The sequence below is a fragment of the Lontra canadensis genome, unplaced genomic scaffold, assembly GCF_010015895.1.
Source record: "Lontra canadensis isolate GAN:19392208 unplaced genomic scaffold, GSC_riverotter_1.0 scaffold184, whole genome shotgun sequence".
In the NCBI taxonomy this organism is placed as follows: domain Eukaryota; kingdom Metazoa; phylum Chordata; class Mammalia; order Carnivora; family Mustelidae; genus Lontra; species Lontra canadensis.
In genome coordinates this window covers 1533809-1554564 of record NW_022631178.1, presented here as the reverse complement: position 1 = coordinate 1554564, position 20756 = coordinate 1533809, and the positions used below count along the sequence as shown (strand labels likewise).

The 20756-nt window shown below is 60.4% G+C and overlaps 1 protein-coding gene across 1 annotated transcript in view; it reads left to right on the top strand.

Moving 5' to 3' along the window:
- Positions 1-6531: 6531 nt before the first annotated feature.
- LMNB2 (lamin B2) overlaps positions 6532-20756 on the top strand; it is a 17706-nt gene continuing 3481 nt past the window's right edge. Inside the window, exons 1-5 of the mRNA XM_032846928.1 lie at positions 6532-6834; positions 13375-13511; positions 18016-18172; positions 18410-18535; positions 20585-20755. Of these exons, the coding sequence (XP_032702819.1) occupies positions 6544-6834; positions 13375-13511; positions 18016-18172; positions 18410-18535; positions 20585-20755 (882 nt within the window). The 5' untranslated portion in view covers positions 6532-6543. The remainder of the gene's footprint in view (positions 6835-13374; positions 13512-18015; positions 18173-18409; positions 18536-20584; position 20756) is intronic.

Below are 20756 nucleotides of genomic sequence, written 5' to 3'. Positions count from 1 at the left end.
CTCCTCTCTCTGCCTGCCTCTCCCCCTACTTGTGATCTCTCTCTGTCAAGTGAATGAATAAAATCCTTTAAAAAAGGAAAAGTCAAGTCTGGTAGCTCCTGCAAGGGGTGAGTGCGGGATTACCATCTGACCTGACCAGTCCACCCTGGAGAGCTGAGAACTGTTGTCTGCGCAAAAGCCTACTTACGAGTGTTAATAGCAGCAGCGTTTGTGATGTCCAAAACGTCAGCCCAAACGTCCATCAGCTGATGACGGGTGAAAACGTTGTCATTCACCCACACCCCAAAATTCAGTCACCCACGAACAGGGGCAAGACGTCCACGTGCTGCCCCAGGGACGGACCCCGAGTCCATGACGCTCAGGGAGGGAACCGACACAGACAGCCACACGGGGTGTGAGTCCACGCATGTGACACGCTCAGACCAGGCTTCTCCACGGACGGGAAGGGGGCTCGTGGGGGCTGGGGGCTGGGGGAAGGGAAGGAATGGGGCCTCTTTTGGGGGTGATGGAATGTTCGAACCTTGATTGTGGTGAATATAGTACAGCCGTGAATATGGGAAAAAAAAAACAACCACTGAACTGTGCCCTTGAGGGTGTGAATTGTATGGTATGTTAATTACATCTCAATAAAGTCGTTGGGAAAAAAGAAAAGCCCAGTTGTGGTGCCTGGGCATTCATCCCATTGTGATCCCATTTCCCCCTCCCCTTCAGCACATCTGGGCTGCATCTGTGACTTGCTGACCGATGGCGCACGAGGGAAGGGGCCCTGCCCGCGGCAGGCCTAACTTTCAAGAGGCCTGGAGCTCCGATCCGGTTCTCGGGGACTCCTGGGATCCCACCTAAGAAGTCCCACCGGCCGCAGCCCTGGGGACGTGCGACCACACAGAAGGGGAGAGAGGCTGCCTGAGGCCCCAGCTCGGCCCACCTGCGAGTTAGATGCCACCGATGACTCCTGTCACCCCTGCATTGGACAGAAGAACCACTCGGCTGAGCCACATTCCCGGCTCCCGGAACTGTGAGTGGTAATAAAGTCTGGGGGCCGCTGGTTACACGGAGATAGCCCAGGACTCACCCCTTCAAACCTTCCTGGCAAGCCTGCTTCACAGTTAAAGCTCTCCATTCCTCGCGGCTCTGCCCCGGACCCAGGGGTGTGGAGAGAGCCAGCCTGAGGTCCCTGCCGCCTGCCTCTGTTTCTCTCCCAGCAGTTTGTTCGCTGTGAGAAGGGTCCTCACCCGCACACAGGGGGCAGCTCAGCGCACGCCTCCTTTCCCTCTGCCCCCGCAACAACCAGCCAGCTGCCCGTTGCTACCCGAGTCCGGGGAGTGTGCCCTTGGGAGGCTGCCCGAGAGGGCGAGATCCGCCTGGTGCCGGAAACAGGTGATCCTGAGTCCTGGGTATTGGGGTGAAATGTAGAAGAGGAGGTGTAGGGAGAGGTCCGGAAAGGGACACGGGCCAGGTCTGACTGCACCACCAGCCACCGCCCGGGCCGCTACAGGCCCTCCCCAGGGGGATTTCCCAGCCTCCGCGTCACCTGCGCTGGTCGGTGGCGAGCAGCTGTGTGTGGCTACTGAGCCCTTAAAATATGGCTGGTGTGACTGAGAAACGCCTTTTTTTTTTAAGTTTTATTTTTTTAAGTAATCTCTACACCCAACACAGCTCAAATGTACGACCCTGAGAACAAGAGTCGCATGTTCTCCCAACTGAGCCGGCCAGCCATCCTGAAACCAAATTTTATTTTATTTTATTTATTTTAAAATATTTTATTTATTTTTATTTATTTATTTTTTTAAAACATACCTCCCAATTTTTTTAAAGATTTTTGTTTGTTTGTTTATTTGACAGACAGAGATCACAAGGAGGCAGAGAGGCAGGCAGAGACAGAGGGGGAAGCAGGCTTCTCACTGAGCAGAGAGCCCGATGCGGGGCTCGATCCCATTACCCAGAATTGACATATAACTGACATATAACCGTTGTGTAACCTTAAGGTGTACAATGTGTGCTGATTGATACATTTAAATATCTCCACGTGAATAGCACTGTAGTTTACTTAGCACCTCTGTGAGGTCACATGACTACCATTCCTCTTTTGTGGTAGGATGGTCTGTTTCTACTGGGACCACATTGCTCTGCATAGCAGTCCCAAGGAGGCTTTTTCTTTTTTCTTTTTTCTTTTTTGAAAGATGAAGTCTATCAAACACAGAACCACCATCTATAACTTGTATGTCCGGCATATAGAATAGAACCTTCACAACCAGCAGGCTTACAAAATCGAATGTGACCACCATGTTGAAGCCTCACTGTCTCTACCTGTCCCCACGTGCCACCACCTCCGTCACCAGACAAAACCGCTGTGTCTGCTTTTCCTTCCAATTCTATCATGTTTGTAGGACCCTTAAATGACACATCGGCCGGGTCAGCCAGGTTCGGAATTCTCATAAACATGGTAGAATAGTGTTGGATTTCTTCTGCGCTTTGCTTTCTTTGCACGATCTTACGTCTGGGAGGCCATTCTGTGACTGGGTGTTCCCCGAGGCACTTTCCTCTTCACCGCTGTATAATATTCCATAGCACAAATATACAGGGAGCTGTGGGTCCGTTGTTTGATGGATATTTGGGTTGTTTTTGGGTTTTGGTTCCCTATTACGACAAGCAGTGAGGGTTTCAAAACCCAAACGAGATCTTCTGTTATGGGATGAGGACTTGAGACAGCCCTTGGACAACAGCCTGTAAGACCCTGATACTCTCAGGCCTATAGACTGCAAGGACTTGAATCCTTCCACCAACAGTGCGAACCAGCTGGAAGGGAATTTTTGTGAAGCCCCGGCCAGAGGACCCAGCTAAGCTGCATTCGGATTCCTGAGCCCTGGAAATGGAGAGAAGAAATGGGAGTTGCTTTAAGTGTCTGCATTTGGAGCTACCTGTTACGCAGCAGTAGCTAGCTACTACGCCAATGTCTGATTACATGTTTGTTTCCCTCTTTAATATCTGTCCCTGAAGCCACTTAAAAGTGTCAAGTTGAGCAAAAATAAAATGGCTGCACTAAGCTTCGGCGAAGCTTGATTTTAAAGTAAGCTTTTCCTCTCTTCTGCAAACCTCCCCTCCTCCCTTCTTATCCTTCTGTTTCAGGAACCCAGAACCGCCACGAAAACGGTTGATAGCACAAACCCAATTCCTGCTAGATCCTGTGCTTCCCTGCAAAACGCCCCAGCGCCTTCCTTGGGGAGGGCCCAAGGTTTCTGAAGGCTGCCGCCAGCCGTAGCCTCCTTTGCCGGGCATCGCAATAAAGTTATTGTCCCTCTTTATCCCAAACTCTTGGCTTAGTGTTATTACGGTGGTCCAAAGCTCCAAGGTTGATTTTGGACATCTCCACCTGCTGGAAGTTCTCCCCAGTGCCCCGACCTGCAGGACTAGACTCAGAGTTGGCCTGGTCCTGTTCCCTGGGAGGCTTTGTCTCCGCGTTCAGACCAGGAGGTTGATCTCCTCCTTCTCTCTGAGTCCTGGCTTAAATGTCAGCTTCTCCAAGTCAAAGCCCAGCCTTCTGCAGAGGGACCCACCCAATTTTAAAATGCATCCCCACATACCCCACTGCCCCCCCAAACCCGTTCAACCTTGTTTTCCCCCATTTCCCGTCTTCCCATACTCCATGTCATTTGCTTATTTGTGCTGTGTGTGTCTGTGTCCTGTCTCTCAGCTCCCCCCGTGCCCCCTGCCTCCGAGCAGGGATCTTTGTTGGGGCCGAATTGCCCCAGCGCCAGTGCCTGGCTCGGGGAGAAGTTCGCCAGCATTCGTCCCTGTCTCTAATGCAGTCCGCTCCCTAAACCCACGGCTTCCTGCCAGCCTCAGCGTCCTCCTTCCCGCCCAGCTTCCACCTGCGATTATAGGTTCCAGCCCCCCAGGTCCCCGAAGTCGGCTCCTAGACTCCAGGGTTAGCGCAGGGCTCTGGAACCAGGGGTCCGGAGCCCCCAGTCCCCTCCGGGCTCGGGAATACGCCGCGCCGCCCAGCCAGGCTCCGGCGTCCGGCCCTTCCCAGGACTCCGGAATCCCGGCCTCACAGATCCAGGCTCCGGAATTCAGGATCCGGGTTCTCGAGCCGGGCCCGGAGCCAGTGGCAGCCGTTGGACGGAGGTTTTTGAAAGATGTGGCGCCAAACCCTGCGCGGGGCGAGCGCGGCGGCGGGAGGGGCGCGGAGCGCACGGCCGGGACCGGGCCTGACGGGCTGCACGGTGCCGGCGCGGACCCTCCTACCCCGTACCCGCACCCCCGTCCCCAGAGCGGACAGTCATCAACTCTCTTGCGCCCCGGGGCCGGCGGGTGGGGGGTTCGCGTCCCGCCTGCGCCCCACCCCGCCACGCTGGGGGTTCCGTGCCTTAGTTTCCCCCGCCGGCCTTGCCCGGGAGCGTCCTGCTGCGTGCCTGGCGGGGGCAGCCGGCGCAGGGGGCAGCCCAGCCCGGCGGGGCGGCGGGAGGGGGGAGCCCGGACCTCCGGCTCCGCAGAGGAGGGGGGCGGGGGCCTGGCGGCCGCTGTCCCCGCCCCTCCGGTCCAGCGCCAAAATTTGAAAATTGCGGTCACCTCCCAAACCGCGCGGGGAAGGGGGAGCCCAGGGCCCCACCCACGGGAAGCGCAGGGCTTTCTGGGACTTGGAGTCCAGCCCCCGGGGGTCCCGCGTGTGTGGGGGGTGCTCCGAGCACCCGAGCCCCGCCCAGCGCCGAGGGGTCGGGGTGGGGAGTAGGGGCCAGACTCGTTTTACAGACGCGAGGGCTGAGGCCCAGGCCTGTCCGGCAGCCCGTGCCGCCGGGAGGGGACTGGCTTCCCGGCCTAGGAAAGACCGGGAGGCGGAGAGGGGCGAGAGCCGTTCGCGGCGGGGTGGGACCCTGCAGGGCCCTGAGCGGGGGGGCCAGGTCGGCCAGGGCTCTGGGCAGCGGTCAGCGGAGCTCTGGTGAGGAGGGGGCTGCAGCTAGGTCTGGGGTCGGGGAGCGCTGGCAAGGTGACCCCATGCCACCCTCAAACCTCTGTCACTTTCCTCCCGCTCCGGCCCTGCCTCCTGCAGTATCACGGATTCGTTCTCCGCTTTAAGTGCCCTCGCACCCTACATCCTACCCACCGTCTCCTCTGTGTGATGACGGCACAGGCACCGATACCGGGTTTAAGGACAAAGTCACTTTTGAGAAGGCAGCACAGTGACAGTCTAGCTGGGGACTGTTCCTGACTGGGTTCTAAGGGGGGCCCTTGGCTTTTGGTGAGAGGGGAATACAGAGTGAGTTTCAGGTGTTGAAGACTGGTGAGCATCCCGGCCCTCCGAGGGCTGGAAGGGCAATCACGTTCTCGTGTGACATTTGCAGGAGTCCCCAAGCGAGGCTGTTTCAGCCCAATTCCCCAAGGTGGGATGTCTGGGAAGGAGGAGTTCTCCCCGCAAGTTCCAGGGTGAGGGGAAGGAAGTGGTTCTCCACTGGGGGCGATGACAGGGGGAAGTGACTAGACATTTGGTTATTCGGACTGGAGTGGGGCAGTGGTGCTGCTGGCATCAGGTGGAGGCTGGGGCACCCAGAGGTGGTCCTCCACATCCTGCTCCACCACAGAGAACAACAGGGCCTGGGGTGGTGTGCCCAGAGGGGGCCTATAGAATCCCCTCCGCGGGATGTCTTACATAACTGGGATTGGGTAGTATGTGGCCCTTTGTGCCTGGCTTCTTTCAGTGAGGTGTTTCTTTTCTTTTCTTAAATTGAGGTGTCATTGACATGTTACGTTGTGGAAGTTGCAGGTGCATGACCTGCTGATCTAAGGTTTGCGTACATTGTTGAAATGATAACAGTAGGTGTGGTTGGTATCCGTCAACGCACATAGTTACTTTCTGACCTACAATACAGTGTTATTAACCTCAGCCACCGCACTGTGCCTTATATCCCTGGCACTTACTTATTTTATAACTGGAAGTTTGTGTCTTTTGACGGCTTCGCCTGTGTTGCCCACCTCCCACCCCTCCACCGGCAACCTCCAGCAACCTGTTCTCTGCATCTGCGAGCTCAGTTATTTTTTTTAACTTAATTAATTTTTTTTTTTTTCGTAATCTCTACAGCCAAACTGGGGGCTTGAACTCACAATGCTGGAGTCGTATACTCTTCCGGCTGAGCCAGCCTGGCGCCGCTGTGAGCTGTTATTTATCTTATTTTACCATTATTTTATTTTGATCGTACCTGTAAGTGACATCCCTGAGCGTGTTTGCGAGGTCCCTTCACCTTTCATTTTAATAGGACTCCAAGGAGGGAGGGAGGTTGTACAAGTGGGGAAGGTGGGCATTGGAAAGAAGCCCGCTGTCTCTTAGGGGCGAGCTGGGAGTTGCAGGTCCGGGGGCCTGGCCCTGAACGCTAGCGGTTTCAGGAACTGCGATGGACAGAGCGGGAAGCGGAGCGGGAGGCGAGAGAAGCCTTGCCGGCGCGGGAAACTACAGCTCCCAGCTTGCCCCGTACAGCCGCGACAGACTACAAGTCCCAGGCTGCTCCGCGGCGGCGGGCGCCGGGCGCCATCTTGGTCGGCGGCGCGGATTGAATGAGCCCGCCGCGCCGCGGCCGCCGTCCCGAGCCGCGCGGGCCCCGAGCCGCCGCCACCGCCGCCGCCGCCACCGCCGCCGCCGCCATGGCCACGCCGCTGCCCGGCCGCGGGGGCGGGCCCGCCACGCCGCTGTCGCCCACGCGCCTGTCGCGGCTGCAGGAGAAGGAGGAGCTGCGCGAGCTCAATGACCGCCTGGCGCACTACATCGACCGTGTCCGCGCGCTCGAGCTCGAGAACGACCGGCTGCTGCTCAAGATCTCCGAGAGGGAGGAGGTGACCACGCGCGAGGTGGGCGCGCAGCCGGGGCTCGAGCCTCGGAGGGTCCCCGGGGGTTCCCGTGCGCGAGAGGGGACGCCGGGCAGGCCCCGCCCACCGGGGGGGTCCCCGGCGTTTCGGGGTCCCTAGGGGCGCACGCGGGGCTAGGCCTCGGCCTCTGAGGGTACCCGTGGGGTTTCGGGGACCTCCCGTGGGTGAGGATCCGAGGCCGGGCGGCCCTGCCCATAGAGGGGATCCTCAGAGGTCTCGGGGGTGCCCCAAGCGAGTGGTGCAGACTGGGGCAGGCCCCGCCCACCGCGGCGTCCGAGGGATTTTTCGGGGACCTCGGAGTGAGGGGCGCACCCTGGAGCAGGCCCCGCCCACTGAAGGTTCCCCGGGGCTTTTCGGGGGACCTGTGAGCGAGGGGTGCGCCCTGGGACAAGCCCCCCCCCCGCCGAGGGGCCCACAGAGGGGTTCGTGAGCCCACCGAGTGAGGAGCGCAGTCTGGGGTAGACCCGTCCTCTGAGGGATCCCCCAAGGGATCAGCGGCCCCCTGTGCGACTGGTGGATAGGGGGCAGGCCCGAGCCCTGAGTGGTCTGGGGGTATCTAGGGATCCCTTGGCGGAGAGGGTGTGAGCCCGAGAAAGCCCCGCCCCTAAGGGAGAGGCGGAGAGTCTCGGGGCTGTGTTAGGGTGTCCTGGCGTCCCGGGAGGAAATCTGGTGGGGTTCTGTGGTCTCAGAGGAGCCTGAGTTCAAGCTCTCTGAAGGGACCCCGAGGAGGGGTGGAAGGCCTCGGGCGGGGAGGTCTCGGGCGGGGCGGGGGCACGGTGCTCTTCTCTGCGGAACTCTCCAAGGGTCCTGGGATGAATTCTGGGGAGTTGAGGGACTAGGGAGGTGGTTAGGCTGTAGGCTCCATCTCTAACTGGCACCTGGGGTGGGTGGGCACGGGAGGAGAGGGGGTCCGATGCCCCGGGGTCCCATGGGAAATTTGAGAGGTCCTCAGTTGGGCCCTGGGGCACCCGCTTGGCCGATGGGCTGGAGCCTGGTGGGGATGGGGAGATGTCTGGTCTTGGGGATCCAGTGGGACGTTTGGGGTTCCAGGTGGGTCCCAGGGCTTCACTGCAGACTGAGGGAGAAGGGGCTGGGTAACCCCCGCCCTCTAGGGGCATGGGAGGGCCTGTGTCTGGGGGTCCTGGGTGGGTTCTTTCCTTGCTTGGGGACTGTGGCTCCAACCCAACTCTCCCCCGGTTCCCCCGGGCCCCAGGCTCTCTTCTCACTTAGCTGGACCCCTGCTGGCCCCTTTCCAAACCCAAGTGTGATTGCTGGGAATCAGGATGGCTGGTGGGAGAGTGCTCACCTTGTGGTTCCCCCTGAGGGCCTCCTAGGAGAGCCAGGCCCCTATCCTGACCGTGGGCCTTGTGACAGCCTTGTGGGGGTCATTTTGGGGAGCCACTTACCCTTTGGGTGACCCTGGGCAAGTCATTTAAACTCCCTGGGTCTCAGTTCCTCTTCTGTAAAATGGAGATGACAGAGCCACCCCTGTTTTGTTCTAGCTGGCTGGCCGGCGAGTTAATGCGCGTTTTGTAGAATAAAGGACGGGCGCCCCGGGGGGACTGTGGGTTGTCGCCCCTGATTAACAGTAGCCAGGACGGGTCTGCTCAGAAAGTGGCCTGGGTGACGACGGGGAGGAGGTTTCCCTGGAAGGTGGTGCTGTCGGTGTTGCGGGAGTGGGTGTGGGGACTGGATTCAAACTCTGATGCAAACTTGTGCAAAGTGCTTTCAGTCTGTGTGACCTTGGGCAGGTTTTGTCATCAGTCCCATGAGGCTAGAATTGTCCGCACCCCCCCCCATCAGGTGGCCACCTTCCAGAGCGGTGCGGGGGTACTCAGGGTGCAGGTCCGGTTCCTGCCTGCTGGGGTGCCTTGTCTTTCTCCTGGCCTTGCAGGTGCGGTGCTGGCAGGCAGCTCTCTGAGGGTGATGGGCCGGCTGGGCCCAAGGCATGGGAGCCCCCGGGCGCTGGGTGGGTGTTGTACCTAGAGCGCCAGCAGGAGGGCCTGGGGAACCGGATCCCGCTGGTCTGGGAGGGGCTGTTCCCTTCCCAGCTGGTGAGGTGAGGTCTCGCAGTCTCTGACGGCTCCTGGGAACAAAGGATGTGTGGCCGCCTGTGGTAAACCTGCCCCACCCTGGGCTCAGGGGCGGGCCAGGGGCTCCCGGTATCCCCGGGCTAAGGGTCAGGCTACCAGCTGGAGCTGGGGACTTGCCACCAGCAGGTTCTTCTGGAGCCTCCAGCTGCCCCTGCGGCCAGGTGATCAGTGCCCCTGGGAACTGGGCAGTGGAGGGAGCTGGCACCTGGGGAAGGAGGGGCACTGGAGCAGTCGGCGCGGGGTGGGGGGGTTGTCAGTGGGGGGCGCTGTCACAGGCTTTCGGAGAGCACCCTGGTAGTGGCCTTGGCTACAGTTGGGCCCAGGCTGGAGGGGCCCTGAGAGGTGGGTAGGCAGAAGCCGGGTGGGGGCTGGGACTGGATGGTGGCTCCAGGAGGGATGTGGGCGGAGCCGGGTGCCTGGTGACCCCAGGAGGACGGTGGTCATCACGCTGGGGCGCTCCTGGCATGGAGTGGGTGGGGGAAGGGGTACTGCTCACTCCCGTCCCCCCTCAGTGCTCAGGATGACCCCTTCCCAGAGATGTTCCAACCCCAAATCCCATTAGGAGAAGCCACTTAAGGAGCCCTTTGAAGATGCCTTTTACGGTGTCCTAAGCGTGCCACAAGCCTGTAACAAAATCCGGACAGTGGAGGTGCGCAAGGGAAGACGGAAGCTTCCAAGCCCTTGCACCCTCCCGCACGTGCTGCATACGGGTCCCACCGGCCGCTCTGTGCTGAAGAGCCACGTGCTCATGTCACTGGAGGGCTTCTGGAAGGGCTGGGGCCAGGCTCGATTTCTGTTTGAGCGAGGTCTTGGGTGCTGGCCGGGAGAGTAGGGAGCCAAGAGGGAGAGGCATTTCTCCAAGGAGCCTCCCCACTCGGGTGTTAAGTTCCTCCGACTTTCGGTTTCTTTTCTCTCACCTGCCCAGGTGTCCTGTTGCTGCTGGGGGGTGGGGGCAGGTAGGGGGCCCCCCCCGGGTGGACCCTGGGAGCAGGGGCGCGGCACAGCGAGCTGGGTGGGAGAAAGTAGCCCTATGTGCTGTCTGTGTCCGGGGATTGCCTGCAGAACCGTGGTGTCCGGCTGGGAAGGTTCCATCCCCTGGAGACGCAGGAACAGGGAAAGGCCACCTCGGGTTATCTGGACACCCCCGCCCCCACCATGCTCCCCTTCCTGGCCAACACATGCTAACACATTTGTTCATTCTTGGCACTTGAATAATGCCATAAAAGACAAAACAAAAGGCCCCAGCCATCGGTCTCCGGTCTGCTGTGGCCGGGCTTCTGCAGGGGCCGTCACAGGGGCCGGGCCACAGGGGCCTGCCAGCAGAGCACCTGTTAGGGGTCTGAAAGACGCTCTGTGTGTGTGTCCTCCACAAGAGTTTTCTGAATCGTCCCAGGGCCACAGAGTGGGGTCGGCAGATGTTCTCTGAAGGGGGCCGGAGTCTGCATTTCCAGCTCTGTGGGCTGGAAGTCTCCGCCATGGCTACTCAATTCAGCAGTTGGAGTGGAAGCTGCCACAGACGTGACATAAAGGAATGGGCCAGGCCGTGTGCCGATAAAACTTTATTTATACACACTGAATTCCTGTCACCGGCCTGTGTCACAAAATCTCTTTCTCTTTTCTTCCCCTCAGCCACGGACTGATGTAGAAACTACTCTGGGCTTGCAGGCTGGACACACGCAGAGGGCAGGATGGGTTTGGCCATGGGCCGGAGCGTGCCGGCCCGGCTGCGGGTGAGCGCCTGTGAAGACAAAGGGACGTGCGCTCGCACACGGGGGCGTGAAACGCTGCGTGGACTTTGTACCTGTATCTAGTCATCTCTGTGCCCATGCGGCTCGAACTTCCTCCCTGAGATGGAGAGCTGCAGGACAGAGCCAGCCGGGCCACCCAGAACCTGGGACTTGAACCAAGACACTTGAGGTGACTGCGAGAGCGTGGCCTCAGAGCCCAGAGCAGTCAGGACGAGCGAATCCAGGGGGGACCCAGAAGTCTCAGTTGTGGAGACAAACAATACGATGTATTTTTACTTACTCAACCTTGTCAGGCTAGTATTGGATTTACACGAAAATGGTCAAGGACGTGCAGGGTCCCATGTCCCCCAGCACAGTTCTGTTAGCGTCTCACAGTCATGTCTCTGTTACAGTGGTTTTATCAGCGTTGATGCTGTAGCGACATCATGGGCTAACACCCATGCTATTTGGATGTCCTCAGTTTCCCCCACTCCTCTGGCCCGGGACACCCTTGGGACCTCACACGGTGTTCAGGTGTCACGTCTCCTTGGGCCCCTCTGGACCGAGAGCGTTTCTGAGATTCCCAGGGGTCGATGTCCCCCGGAAGCCTTGAGGAGCGCTGGTCATGAGTTTGGGGTCAGTCTGGTGTTTCCTCATGGTTAGGCCAGGCAGTGGGCCCAATAATATTTTAATGGATTGTTTAAAAAAATTAAAATTAGTGGCACATCTGGCTGGCTCGGTCAGTGGCGTGTGTGAATCCTAGTCTCAGGATTGTGAGTTTGAGCCCCATGTTGGGGGTAGAGTTTACTTAAAAAAAAAAAAAAAATTAAAGTTAGTGCAAAACCCCCCTGGGAATGAAGTATTGAGAACTTATGTACAGTGTCACCACTGCTGGCTTCTCCTGCCCCATGCCCCAACCTGGCTCAGGGCTTGGTGGCCTTAGTGACTGTAGTGTTGGTCGCTAGTCATCCCAGGACCCCTGCCTGGTGAGGGGAAGGTGTGAGAGAAAGGGTGGGGGTCAGGGCAGGGGATCTTGTGCGTGCCCTCCCTCAGGCTTAGGAGAGTTCTGGAAGGTGAGATGGCAGGAGGCAGAACGGACACACGGTAAACCCAGGTACGCTTGGAGACAGGAGCGGTCACTTTTGTGAACTGAGCTTGATTCCAGAATCCTGTTCCCAGAGGTGCAAACATCGGACGTGGCCACAGGCGACCAGCTCTGCGGGGGGAAGAGCCTTGCTGTCCGGGGGTGGGTGATGGCCATAGCCAGGGGACAGGAGGGAGAAGGTTGTCTCTGCTCCCCTATTGCGTGTCCTCTTGGAATCGCCCCCAGTGGACATCCTCTGCCCTGCACGTGATGGGTCCAGAGAGACCAGTTTCCTATTCCATGCCTCAGTTTCCCCATCTGTGAGATAGGGCCAGGAGCCCACATCCCGTCTCACCTATGGGATGAAGTGACTGGGAGCTGCTGTCTTGAGGCCCAGGATGCCCAGGACAGTGAGGGGGGCTCAGACTGGCTGTTAAAACCCCAACTCTTCTGAAGCGTCCCCCCTCCTGGAGGCCCCTTGGTCCCTGGGCAGCGGGATGCTGCTTACCTGACCGTGCAGCAGGTTGTGGGCCGCTCCCAGCAGTCCCCTCTGCTCTGGGGCCTTCCTGTGGGAGGAAGGGTCCCGGCCGCGCCCGCACCCCCCCACACCTGCTGGCGTTTCGTGGGAGGGGACGTGGTGCCACTTTGAGCGGCGGCTCTGTGTCGTCCTCTATCCGCCTTCTGCGCCCGCAGGTCACTGAGCTGGAGTTCCCAGCGCCTGTGGCTCCGACGCTCCGCAGGTCAGTGGCTTGTGCGTGGGGAGAGGTGCACAGCCATCCCCTCCGAACATTGCCGCTTTCCCAAAAGAAGCTCCGTCCCCATCAGTCGTCACCCCCAGCCCTCCTCGGCCCCCATGAGTCCCCTTCCCGTCCGTGGAGGAGCCTGGTCTGGGTGTGTCACACGCGTGGACTCACACCCCACGTGCCCTTCTGTGTCTGGTTCCCTCCCTGCGTGTCGTGGGCTTGCGATCCGTCCCCGGGGCAGCGTGTGGGAGCCCCGCTGCTGCTGGTGGCCGGGGACGCTCGTGCGTGTGGGGACGCGCCGTGTGCATCTGCTGGTCGGCGGGAGAGCGTTGGGCTTGTTTATACCTCCTGGCTGCGGTGGGCTGAGCCGCGAACACGCAGCTTCGTGTGCACGCGCGTCTTGCTTCTCCGGGCATGGAGGTCCCAGCTGTGGGGTCACTGGGTTCCAGTGTCCGCTGCCCACCTGGCTGCCCGGCACCGGGCCCGTTTCCCACTCCCGCCCGCTGCCCGCGGGGGCCTGAGGTTTCCCGGTGTTGCCACCAGCGTTTGTTATCCTTTGTCTCTTGGACTCTGGCCACCCTAGGGGGACCGAGGGGCTCTCTCACGGCCCTAGTTTGGTTCCAGATGTTTGTAACACCCATGCCTGGCCCTCCGCATGCGGACGCGGGGGAAGGTTGGGAGCGAGAAGGCAGCAAAAAGCATGAGCTGTGTGCGCAGCTGGCGGGGGACCCGGGACCTGGAGAGCTCAGGCCGGCTGGGGTGCCCCTGGGGTGGGGGTGGGGGGCCTCGGGAGGAGCTGTGTCCAGGCCGGGAGGGCCCGCTGTCAGTGGGGAGGGGGGTCTGTCCTTGACCTGGGCCTGGCTGCAACCCCGCAGGTGAGCGGCATCAAGACGCTGTACGAGTCGGAGCTGGCGGACGCCCGCCGGGTGCTGGACGAGACGGCGCGGGAGCGGGCGCGGCTGCAGATCGAGCTGGGGAAGCTGAAGGCGGAGCTGGAGGAGGCCAACAAGGGGTAGGCGTGTGGCCCTCGGGCACCCTGGACACTGCTGGTGCGGGGCGGGCGGGCTGGCCGCTGGCGGGGGCATGCTCTGTGGCCTGGGCCTCCAGCTGGCCCTTCCCACCACCTTTGGTCCCCCAGCATCACTCAGCCCAGGGAAGCTTTTAAACCTGAGCGGCCGGGGCGCCTGGGGGGCTCAGCGGGTTAAGCCTCTGCCTTCGGCTCGGGTCATGATCTCGGGGTCCTGGGATCGAGCCCCGCATCGGGCTCTCTGCTCCGCAGGGAGCCTGCATCCCCCTCTCTTCCTGCCTGCCTCTCTGCCTACTTGCGATTTCTGTCTGTGTCAAATAAATAAATAAAATCTTTAAAAATAAAAAATAGACTGAGTGGCTCCCCCCACTCCCTCAGGGAAAGGACGGCCCCGGGCCACGCGGTCCAGCCTCCCCTCTCCGCCCTGAGTTTGGGAGCCATTGGTGTGCTACCCCCTCCCCACCGCCAGGCCGCGGGCCCCACAGACCTTGGCGCGCTGCCTCACGTGTGGCGTGGGGACCCTCATCCTCCAAGGCTCCTGTGGGGCTGTGGGGCTGCCCGCCTCTGTCCCCGCGCCACATCTAGACTGCGGTCCCCGCTGGGCTGGGCTGGCAGCCTTCAGGCCGGGCCTTTTCTCTTCTTCCAAAGTGCTTTGTCTTCTCTGGCTCCTCATGAGAGACAGGCCCGTGCACACAGCGTGGAGAGCCAGGTGCTGTGGCGGGGACGGCACCAGACTAAGTACTGGGTAGAGGACACCATGACACCACAATGACACCAGGCGGCCACACGTGACGAGGGCTGGACTGTCATTGTCCCCACCTCAGTGTATGTGGGGGGGTGATGGCAAACCGGGCCAGGCTCGTCCAGGGCCCCTCGGGTTGGCAGTGACCTGGACCGAGGCCTGGCTCCCAAGCCCCATTCACAGTCCCAGCTGCTGACAGAGTCGCCTTCACGTTTGTGGGATGTTTTCCTTCTTCTCCATTTTTGGGTTTAGGCAGTTTTGCGTGTCTAGGAAAATGAGTGGAAAGGCTAGAGTTTCCAAAGTCTCTGCTCTGGTTTCCCCACCCAGTAGTGGGCGAGCTCCACCGTCGTGACCCACACACGGCACCCATGTAGCGTCACTAACCGGAGCCCGAGTTGACATTAGGCTTCCCTCCCAGCGGGAGGTGCCTTCCACCAGCCCGGGCACCTGCGTCATGAAGACGCATCTGCCCTTACGGCTTCACTGCCCTAAAAATCCTGTGTTTCCCCGTCCCTCCGTCCCGTCCAGGCCACCACGGTCTTGCCTTTTCCAGAACGTCCCAGACTCGGAGCCCCACGGGGTGTGGCCTCAGCCCAGCTGCTCTGGCTCAGGGACATGCCTCGGGGGTCCCTCCGTGGAGAGCCACTGGAATGGAAGTGTGCACGGGGTGGCCCCGCGGGGTCCGGAGCCTGGTCCTCAGCCAGGGAGCAATGCTAGACCCAGGGTAGACTATAGCCCACCAGTTTCATAGGATTTTTATTTTTGTTTTTTAAAGATTTTATTCATTTATTTGACAGAGATCACAAGTAGGCAGAGAGGCAGAGAGGAGGAAGCAGGCTCCCCGCTGAGCAGAGAGCCCAATGCGGGGCTCGATCCCAGGACCCAGAGATCATGACCTGAGCCGAAGGCAGAGGCTTTAACCCACTGAGCCACCCAGGTGCCCTATCGTAGGTTTTTTAATTAAAAAGGGATTTGTGCTTCTTGGGGAAGATTGAGGGAATTCCAGAGTCAGCACTGCTTTCCCTGTGGCCACTGAGGATTCCAGAAGCCTCCACACACCTCGGACTCTGGGTGTGGCTCTTGTCTGGGCCGAGAAGTCTTGATTTTTTCCTGCTTTGCGGTCCCAGGTGCTCACTGGCGAGAAAGTGGAAATAGCAAGCTAGTGTAAGGAGAAAAGTAAAAGTCTGCAGCAGCCTTGCGCCAGACCGACCGCGGGGCCGGTGTGAGCACCCGCACAGCCTTCCGTAAACTCACGACGGACCCCGGACACACTGGTGGGGTTGGGCTTGGGAGGCCACAAGCCTCTCGTGGATGTCCCCCCCGAGTCATTGGGTGTCCTCTGTGCTGGGATGTTATCCCAGCCACTGGGATGTTCCCGCATCCGGGACAGGTTGACCAGGGGAGCCGTGGCTGTGAGAGGCTGGTCCCATTGTTCCATGAGGGCTTCTGTGGGTGACAGCTGTGCCCCTTGTCCGCCGCTTCCCTCAGCCTGATGCTGGGTGTGGCGGGCGGCAGACAGGACACAAGGAGCAGCCGGTGCCCCGGGGCTGGCGGTAGGGACTCTGCACGTCTGGGCCGTCACTTTCAGTGGAGGCCCCTGCTCCACTGGGAAGGCCTCCTGTCCGGCAGCCGCCCTCTGGCCAGCAGAGGCTGCAGGTGCCACACTCCGTTCCCTCACTTCCTGCCCCGCCGCAGGAGCCCTTCCCGGGCAGGAGCTGGCCGCACTTAGGTAGAGTGGGTTCTCTTCCTGACCCGTTTATCAGCACATCCTGGCGAGGACAGGAGCGTGGGCGGCCGCTTGGAGGACCCAACCGACAGGTCAGATGCTCCCGCTCAGCCCTCCAGGACTGTCCCACAGATGAGGAAGCCGCGTTCAGCTCGATGCTCGGGAGACGTGGCCCATGGGAGCCCCTGGCGCCCCTGCTTTCTGGGCCGATCTGTGTAGTTTTGCAGAATGCGAATATTGGATAAAGGTGTTTAGAGATTTTCTGCATCAAGGTGGCTGTCTCACCCCGGCGGGAGAGCATGTGTTGGGCTTATTTGGTCAAGCCCCACGATGGGTTTAGAGATTATTCAAATGAACTTAAAAAAAATTTTTTTCAAAAAAAAAAAAATTTTTTTTTTCCACATCACCTGATGCCTCTGTTCCTGTCACCCTGGCTTTGTGGCTGATCTTAAACTTGCCAGGTACACCTGACCCTAGGGTCTTTGCACTTCTGCTTCCTCTGCCTGAGTGCTCCTCTCCTGGAAATAATGGATCTGGTTTTTGTTTTTGTTTTTGTTTTTGTTTTGTTTTTTAAAGAGTTTATTTATTTGATAGACAGAGATCACAAGTAGGCCGAGAAGCAGGCGGGGGTGGGGGGAAGCAGGCTCCCCGTTGAGCAGGGAGCCCGATGCGGGGCCCGATCCCAGGACCCTGAGACCATGACCCGAGCCGAAGGCAGAGGCTTAACCCACGGAGTCCCCCAGGTGTCCCTTGCTCTGGCTCGTTCTTAATGCTCCCCTCATCCAGGTCTGTTTCCAGGGCGACCCCAGGCAGGGCTGTACACCTTGAAAGTGAGGGTTTCCACGTGGCTCGTGCCCCTCCCTCACATCCTGTCCCGCTTCTCTGCCCTCCTGATGCGGGTTCACGGGCTTCACGGTCAGCTCCACCCACGAGAAGGTTCTGCACCAGGAGAGCCCGGTGCTCCCAGGTGCATCTCTGGCGCGAGGGGGCCCGTCCCCACAAAGCAGGCTCTCGGTGACGGGTTCAGACGAGGGACTCGTTTTCCCAAACCCCTGCAGAAGCTGCTCCAGGGCCTTAGGGTTTCAGTCCCGCCATGGGCAGGAGAGCCAGGACCGTGTGGCATAAGCTCAGGGGTGAGGACTGCGGGGACCCCGAGACCCTCATGGAGGATGGCAGTCGGAGGCGCGGCTGGAGCTCTGTGTTCCAGGGCTGCTGCTGAGGACACGGCAGCTTGGCGGCCGAAGCCATGGGCCCTATGCCATCACCCCCCGACCCCCGGCCTCGTGCAGCGGAAGCTGCGTCCCCAGCGGTTCTCACTGGGTGTGTGGTTGGGGGGTGGCGAATTCCTTTGAGAAACGACCAGGAGCCCCAGGCCCGTGCTGCAGACAGCTGGGCGTTAAAGAATCTGTTTGCCTCTTTAAAGTCGGGGAAATTGTCTCCTGGGGCGTCAGCTGGACCTGCTTCGAGAAGTGCATTAAGTTTACAAGTGAGATCGACTTTTCAAAGGGCAGCATTGTAACCTGCAACTTTACTAAATTATACGTTTTTTAAAACATCATTCTCCCCTACGTGATCCCCCCCATGTCCAAAAATTACACAAAAATGACATTAAAGGGGCGCCTGGGTGGCTCCGTGGGTGAAGCCTCTGCCATGGTTTCAGGGTCCTGGGATCGAGCCCCGCATCGGGCTCTCTGCTCAGCGGGGAGCCTGCTTCCCCCTCTCTCTGCCTCTCTGCCTGCTTGTGATCTCTGTCAAAAAAAAAAACAATGACATTAAAGCTCTTTCCTCGAGGTCTTTTTGAGCGCTTGTACTTGTCAGCTGGTGGAGTCCTGGTGTGCAGAGCGGGTCTGAGGAAGGGACGCCTTTTGTGCCGGAGGCCCAGGCCCCGTTACCTCAGGAGGTGCGCGCGGCTCAGGCCGGAGGGAGCCGGTCCTGGGGCTTCCTGGCACTGCCAGAGGCCCCCATCGCGCCCGACGGCTCGCCCTGCCTGCTCCTGGCTAACGCCCGCCCTTGACTCGCAGCTCCAAGAAGAGGGAGGGTGAGCTCGCGGTGGCTCAGGGCCGCGTGAAGGATCTGGAGTCCCTGTTCCACCGGAGTGAGGCAGAACTGGCCGCCGCCCTCAGTGAAAAGCGTGGCCTGGAGAGCGACGTGGCCGAGCTGCGGGCCCAGCTGGCTAAGGTGGGTTTCCAGCGGCCCCAGTGGCGAGTGCAGGGGTCTGCGGCGGCGGCCGGACGTCCCGTCGTAGGGGAGCGGCCCAGGGCCAGGATGCCGGTGGCTGCCCGTCCCCAAGCCCTTGACACCCTGTTGGGAGTGTGTGCGCACGCACGTGTGTGTGTGTAAGGGGCTCTCTGGGCCCCGAGACGCCCCACGGTGCAGTAGACAGACTGTCACCTCAGCTTCTGTCCTGTGTCCCAGGCGGAGGATGGTCACGCGGTGGCCAAAAAGCAGCTGGAGAAGGAGACGCTGACGCGTGTGGACCTGGAGAACCGCTGTCAGAGTCTGCAGGAGGAGCTCGACTTCCGCAAGAACGTCTTTGAGGAGGTGGGTTCGGGCATGGCTCGCACCCCGTACGGCGGTGGCGGCGTCCTGCCACCTCCTGGAGCGCAGGACCCCGATCCGGGGGAGGGACCTGCTGCCTCTCCCAGCCCCGGGGGCGGGGGGGCTCTAGGTGCCCCCCCAGGCTCGTGGCCGCATCCCTCCATGTGTGCCTCCGTCTTCACGTGCTTCCCCTGTCTCTGCTCTCCTGTCTCTCATGAGGATACTTGTCATTGGTGTAGGGCCCACCGGGATGATCCAGAAGCTCAGATTTGGAGACTCTTATAAGTCCCATCTCCCAAGCCCCCCTTTCCAAATAAGTTCACACTCCCGCTTCTGGGGATTAGGACGTGGACACATCTTTTGGGGTGCCACCGTTGAACACACGGCAGACCCTCTCTGTGAAAGGGCAGGGGAGGGCCCATCTGCATCCCTTGCTTCCTGGCCCCCGCCCCCAAGCTTGGAACCCCTGGCCCCAGGCTCTGGGGTATGGTGGGCCCACCTGCCTTTCTGGCAGCTAGAGCTGGGGTTTCTGTGTCTTCTGGGAGGGGATGTGGCACCGGGGCCCCTCCCAGCTCATCATCACAGAGCTCATTGTCCTGTCAGGGCCCAGAACGGAACCCTGGGGCTGCAGCTTCCTGCACTCAGTGCCCCGGGGGCAGGTGGGGGGTGCTGGCAGGAACGATGTCCATACACCTGAGGAGTGGGCTCCAGCTCCAGCCCGGCCCCCTGAGAGCCAGGGCCAGGACAGCTAGAGGGGAGCCCCTGAAGGCATCCGCTGGAGACCCTGAGCCTTTGAGGGTGTCCGTACTTGTGAGGAAGGATCCCAGGAAGAGAGCCATGCGGGGACTTGTGAGGGGAGCCCGGAGGACAGCCTGGAAGGGCTCCTGGCGGGGACCTACCATGGGGGCCGCCATGAAGGTGGGTGTCCTGGTCCAGCGTTCCCCGAGGTTCACGGGTTCTTTGAGAACGGGACTGGCTTCTTTGAGAAGCAGTCCTCTTGGTCTTACAAGCTGATGGCACAGTGTGAGTGACGGCCGGCCGTTTGGAGCGAGTTTCTCCTTCCCTGGGAGCCTAAGGCTGGGGAACGGCGCCCTCCGTCCACACCTGTATCTGGGGCAGCTGTGCTCTGGGGCCCAGACCTCCTGCTGGGTTTGGTGTCGCTGTGGTGTCCGGCCGCTGTTCTGAGGCCTGGGTCTCTGTGTCTCTGTCCCTAGGTACCTGGGATGGGCTCAGCAGGAATTCTTACTTTAAGATTTTATTCATGGAGTTATTTGAGAGAGCGAGAGGAGGAGCCCCTGAGTGTGTCAGCAAGGGGAGAGGCAGAGGGAAAGGGAGTGGGAGAGAATCTCAGGTTGGGTCCCCACCAAGTGCACAGCTGGACGTGGGGCCGGATCCCACCACCCTGAGGTCATGATGTGAGTGGAAACCAAGAGTCGGGTGCCCGACTGAATGAGCCCCCCTCTCAGGAGCCCCTTGTCAGGAGTCCTTTTAACAACAGCTTTATTGGAATGTTCCTGTTCTATAAAACTTGTAAGGTGTACAGTTTGGCTGGTTTTAGTACGTTTCCAGAACTGCTCAAGCTTCATCTCTAACTAGACGGTTCTGTTGGCCCCAAAGCAACTCGGTCCCTGTCAGCTGTCAACGCCCCCCCCCCCCCCGCCCCTCCCTCCAGCAGCTCCATCCCCCTTCCCGGCCTGGTCTGGGCGGGTCACCCGCGTGGACTCACACCCCGTGTGTCATCCTGTGTCTGCTTCCCTCCCTGCGGCCGTGGGCTCGGGGCCGTCCCCGGGGCAGCGCGTGGGGACGCCTGGCTCCCGGTTGCGGCCGGGTAGTTCCCCTGTGTGTGTGGGGGGCACGTTTTATTTATCTGCTTGCCAGTGGGGGAGGCCGGGACCGGGTCCGCTCTGGTGGCCGTGACTCCGCAGCGGTTCGGGGGTCTGGGCACCCACGTGGACTTGGGGCTTCGGGAGGGGGGAGAATCGGGGTCGCGGAGGCGGGTGGGGGGGTGCTTTGCGGGGCCCAGGGCGGGGCACTGACCGCGGCCCCGGGCAGGAGGTGCGGGAGACGCGGCGGCGGCACGAGCGCCGCCTGGTGGAGGTGGACAGCAGCCGGCAGCAGGAGTACGACTTCAAGATGGCCCAGGCGCTGGACGAGCTGCGCAGCCAGCACGACGAGCAGGTGCGCCTGTACAAGCTGGAGCTGGAGCAGACCTACCAGGCCAAGG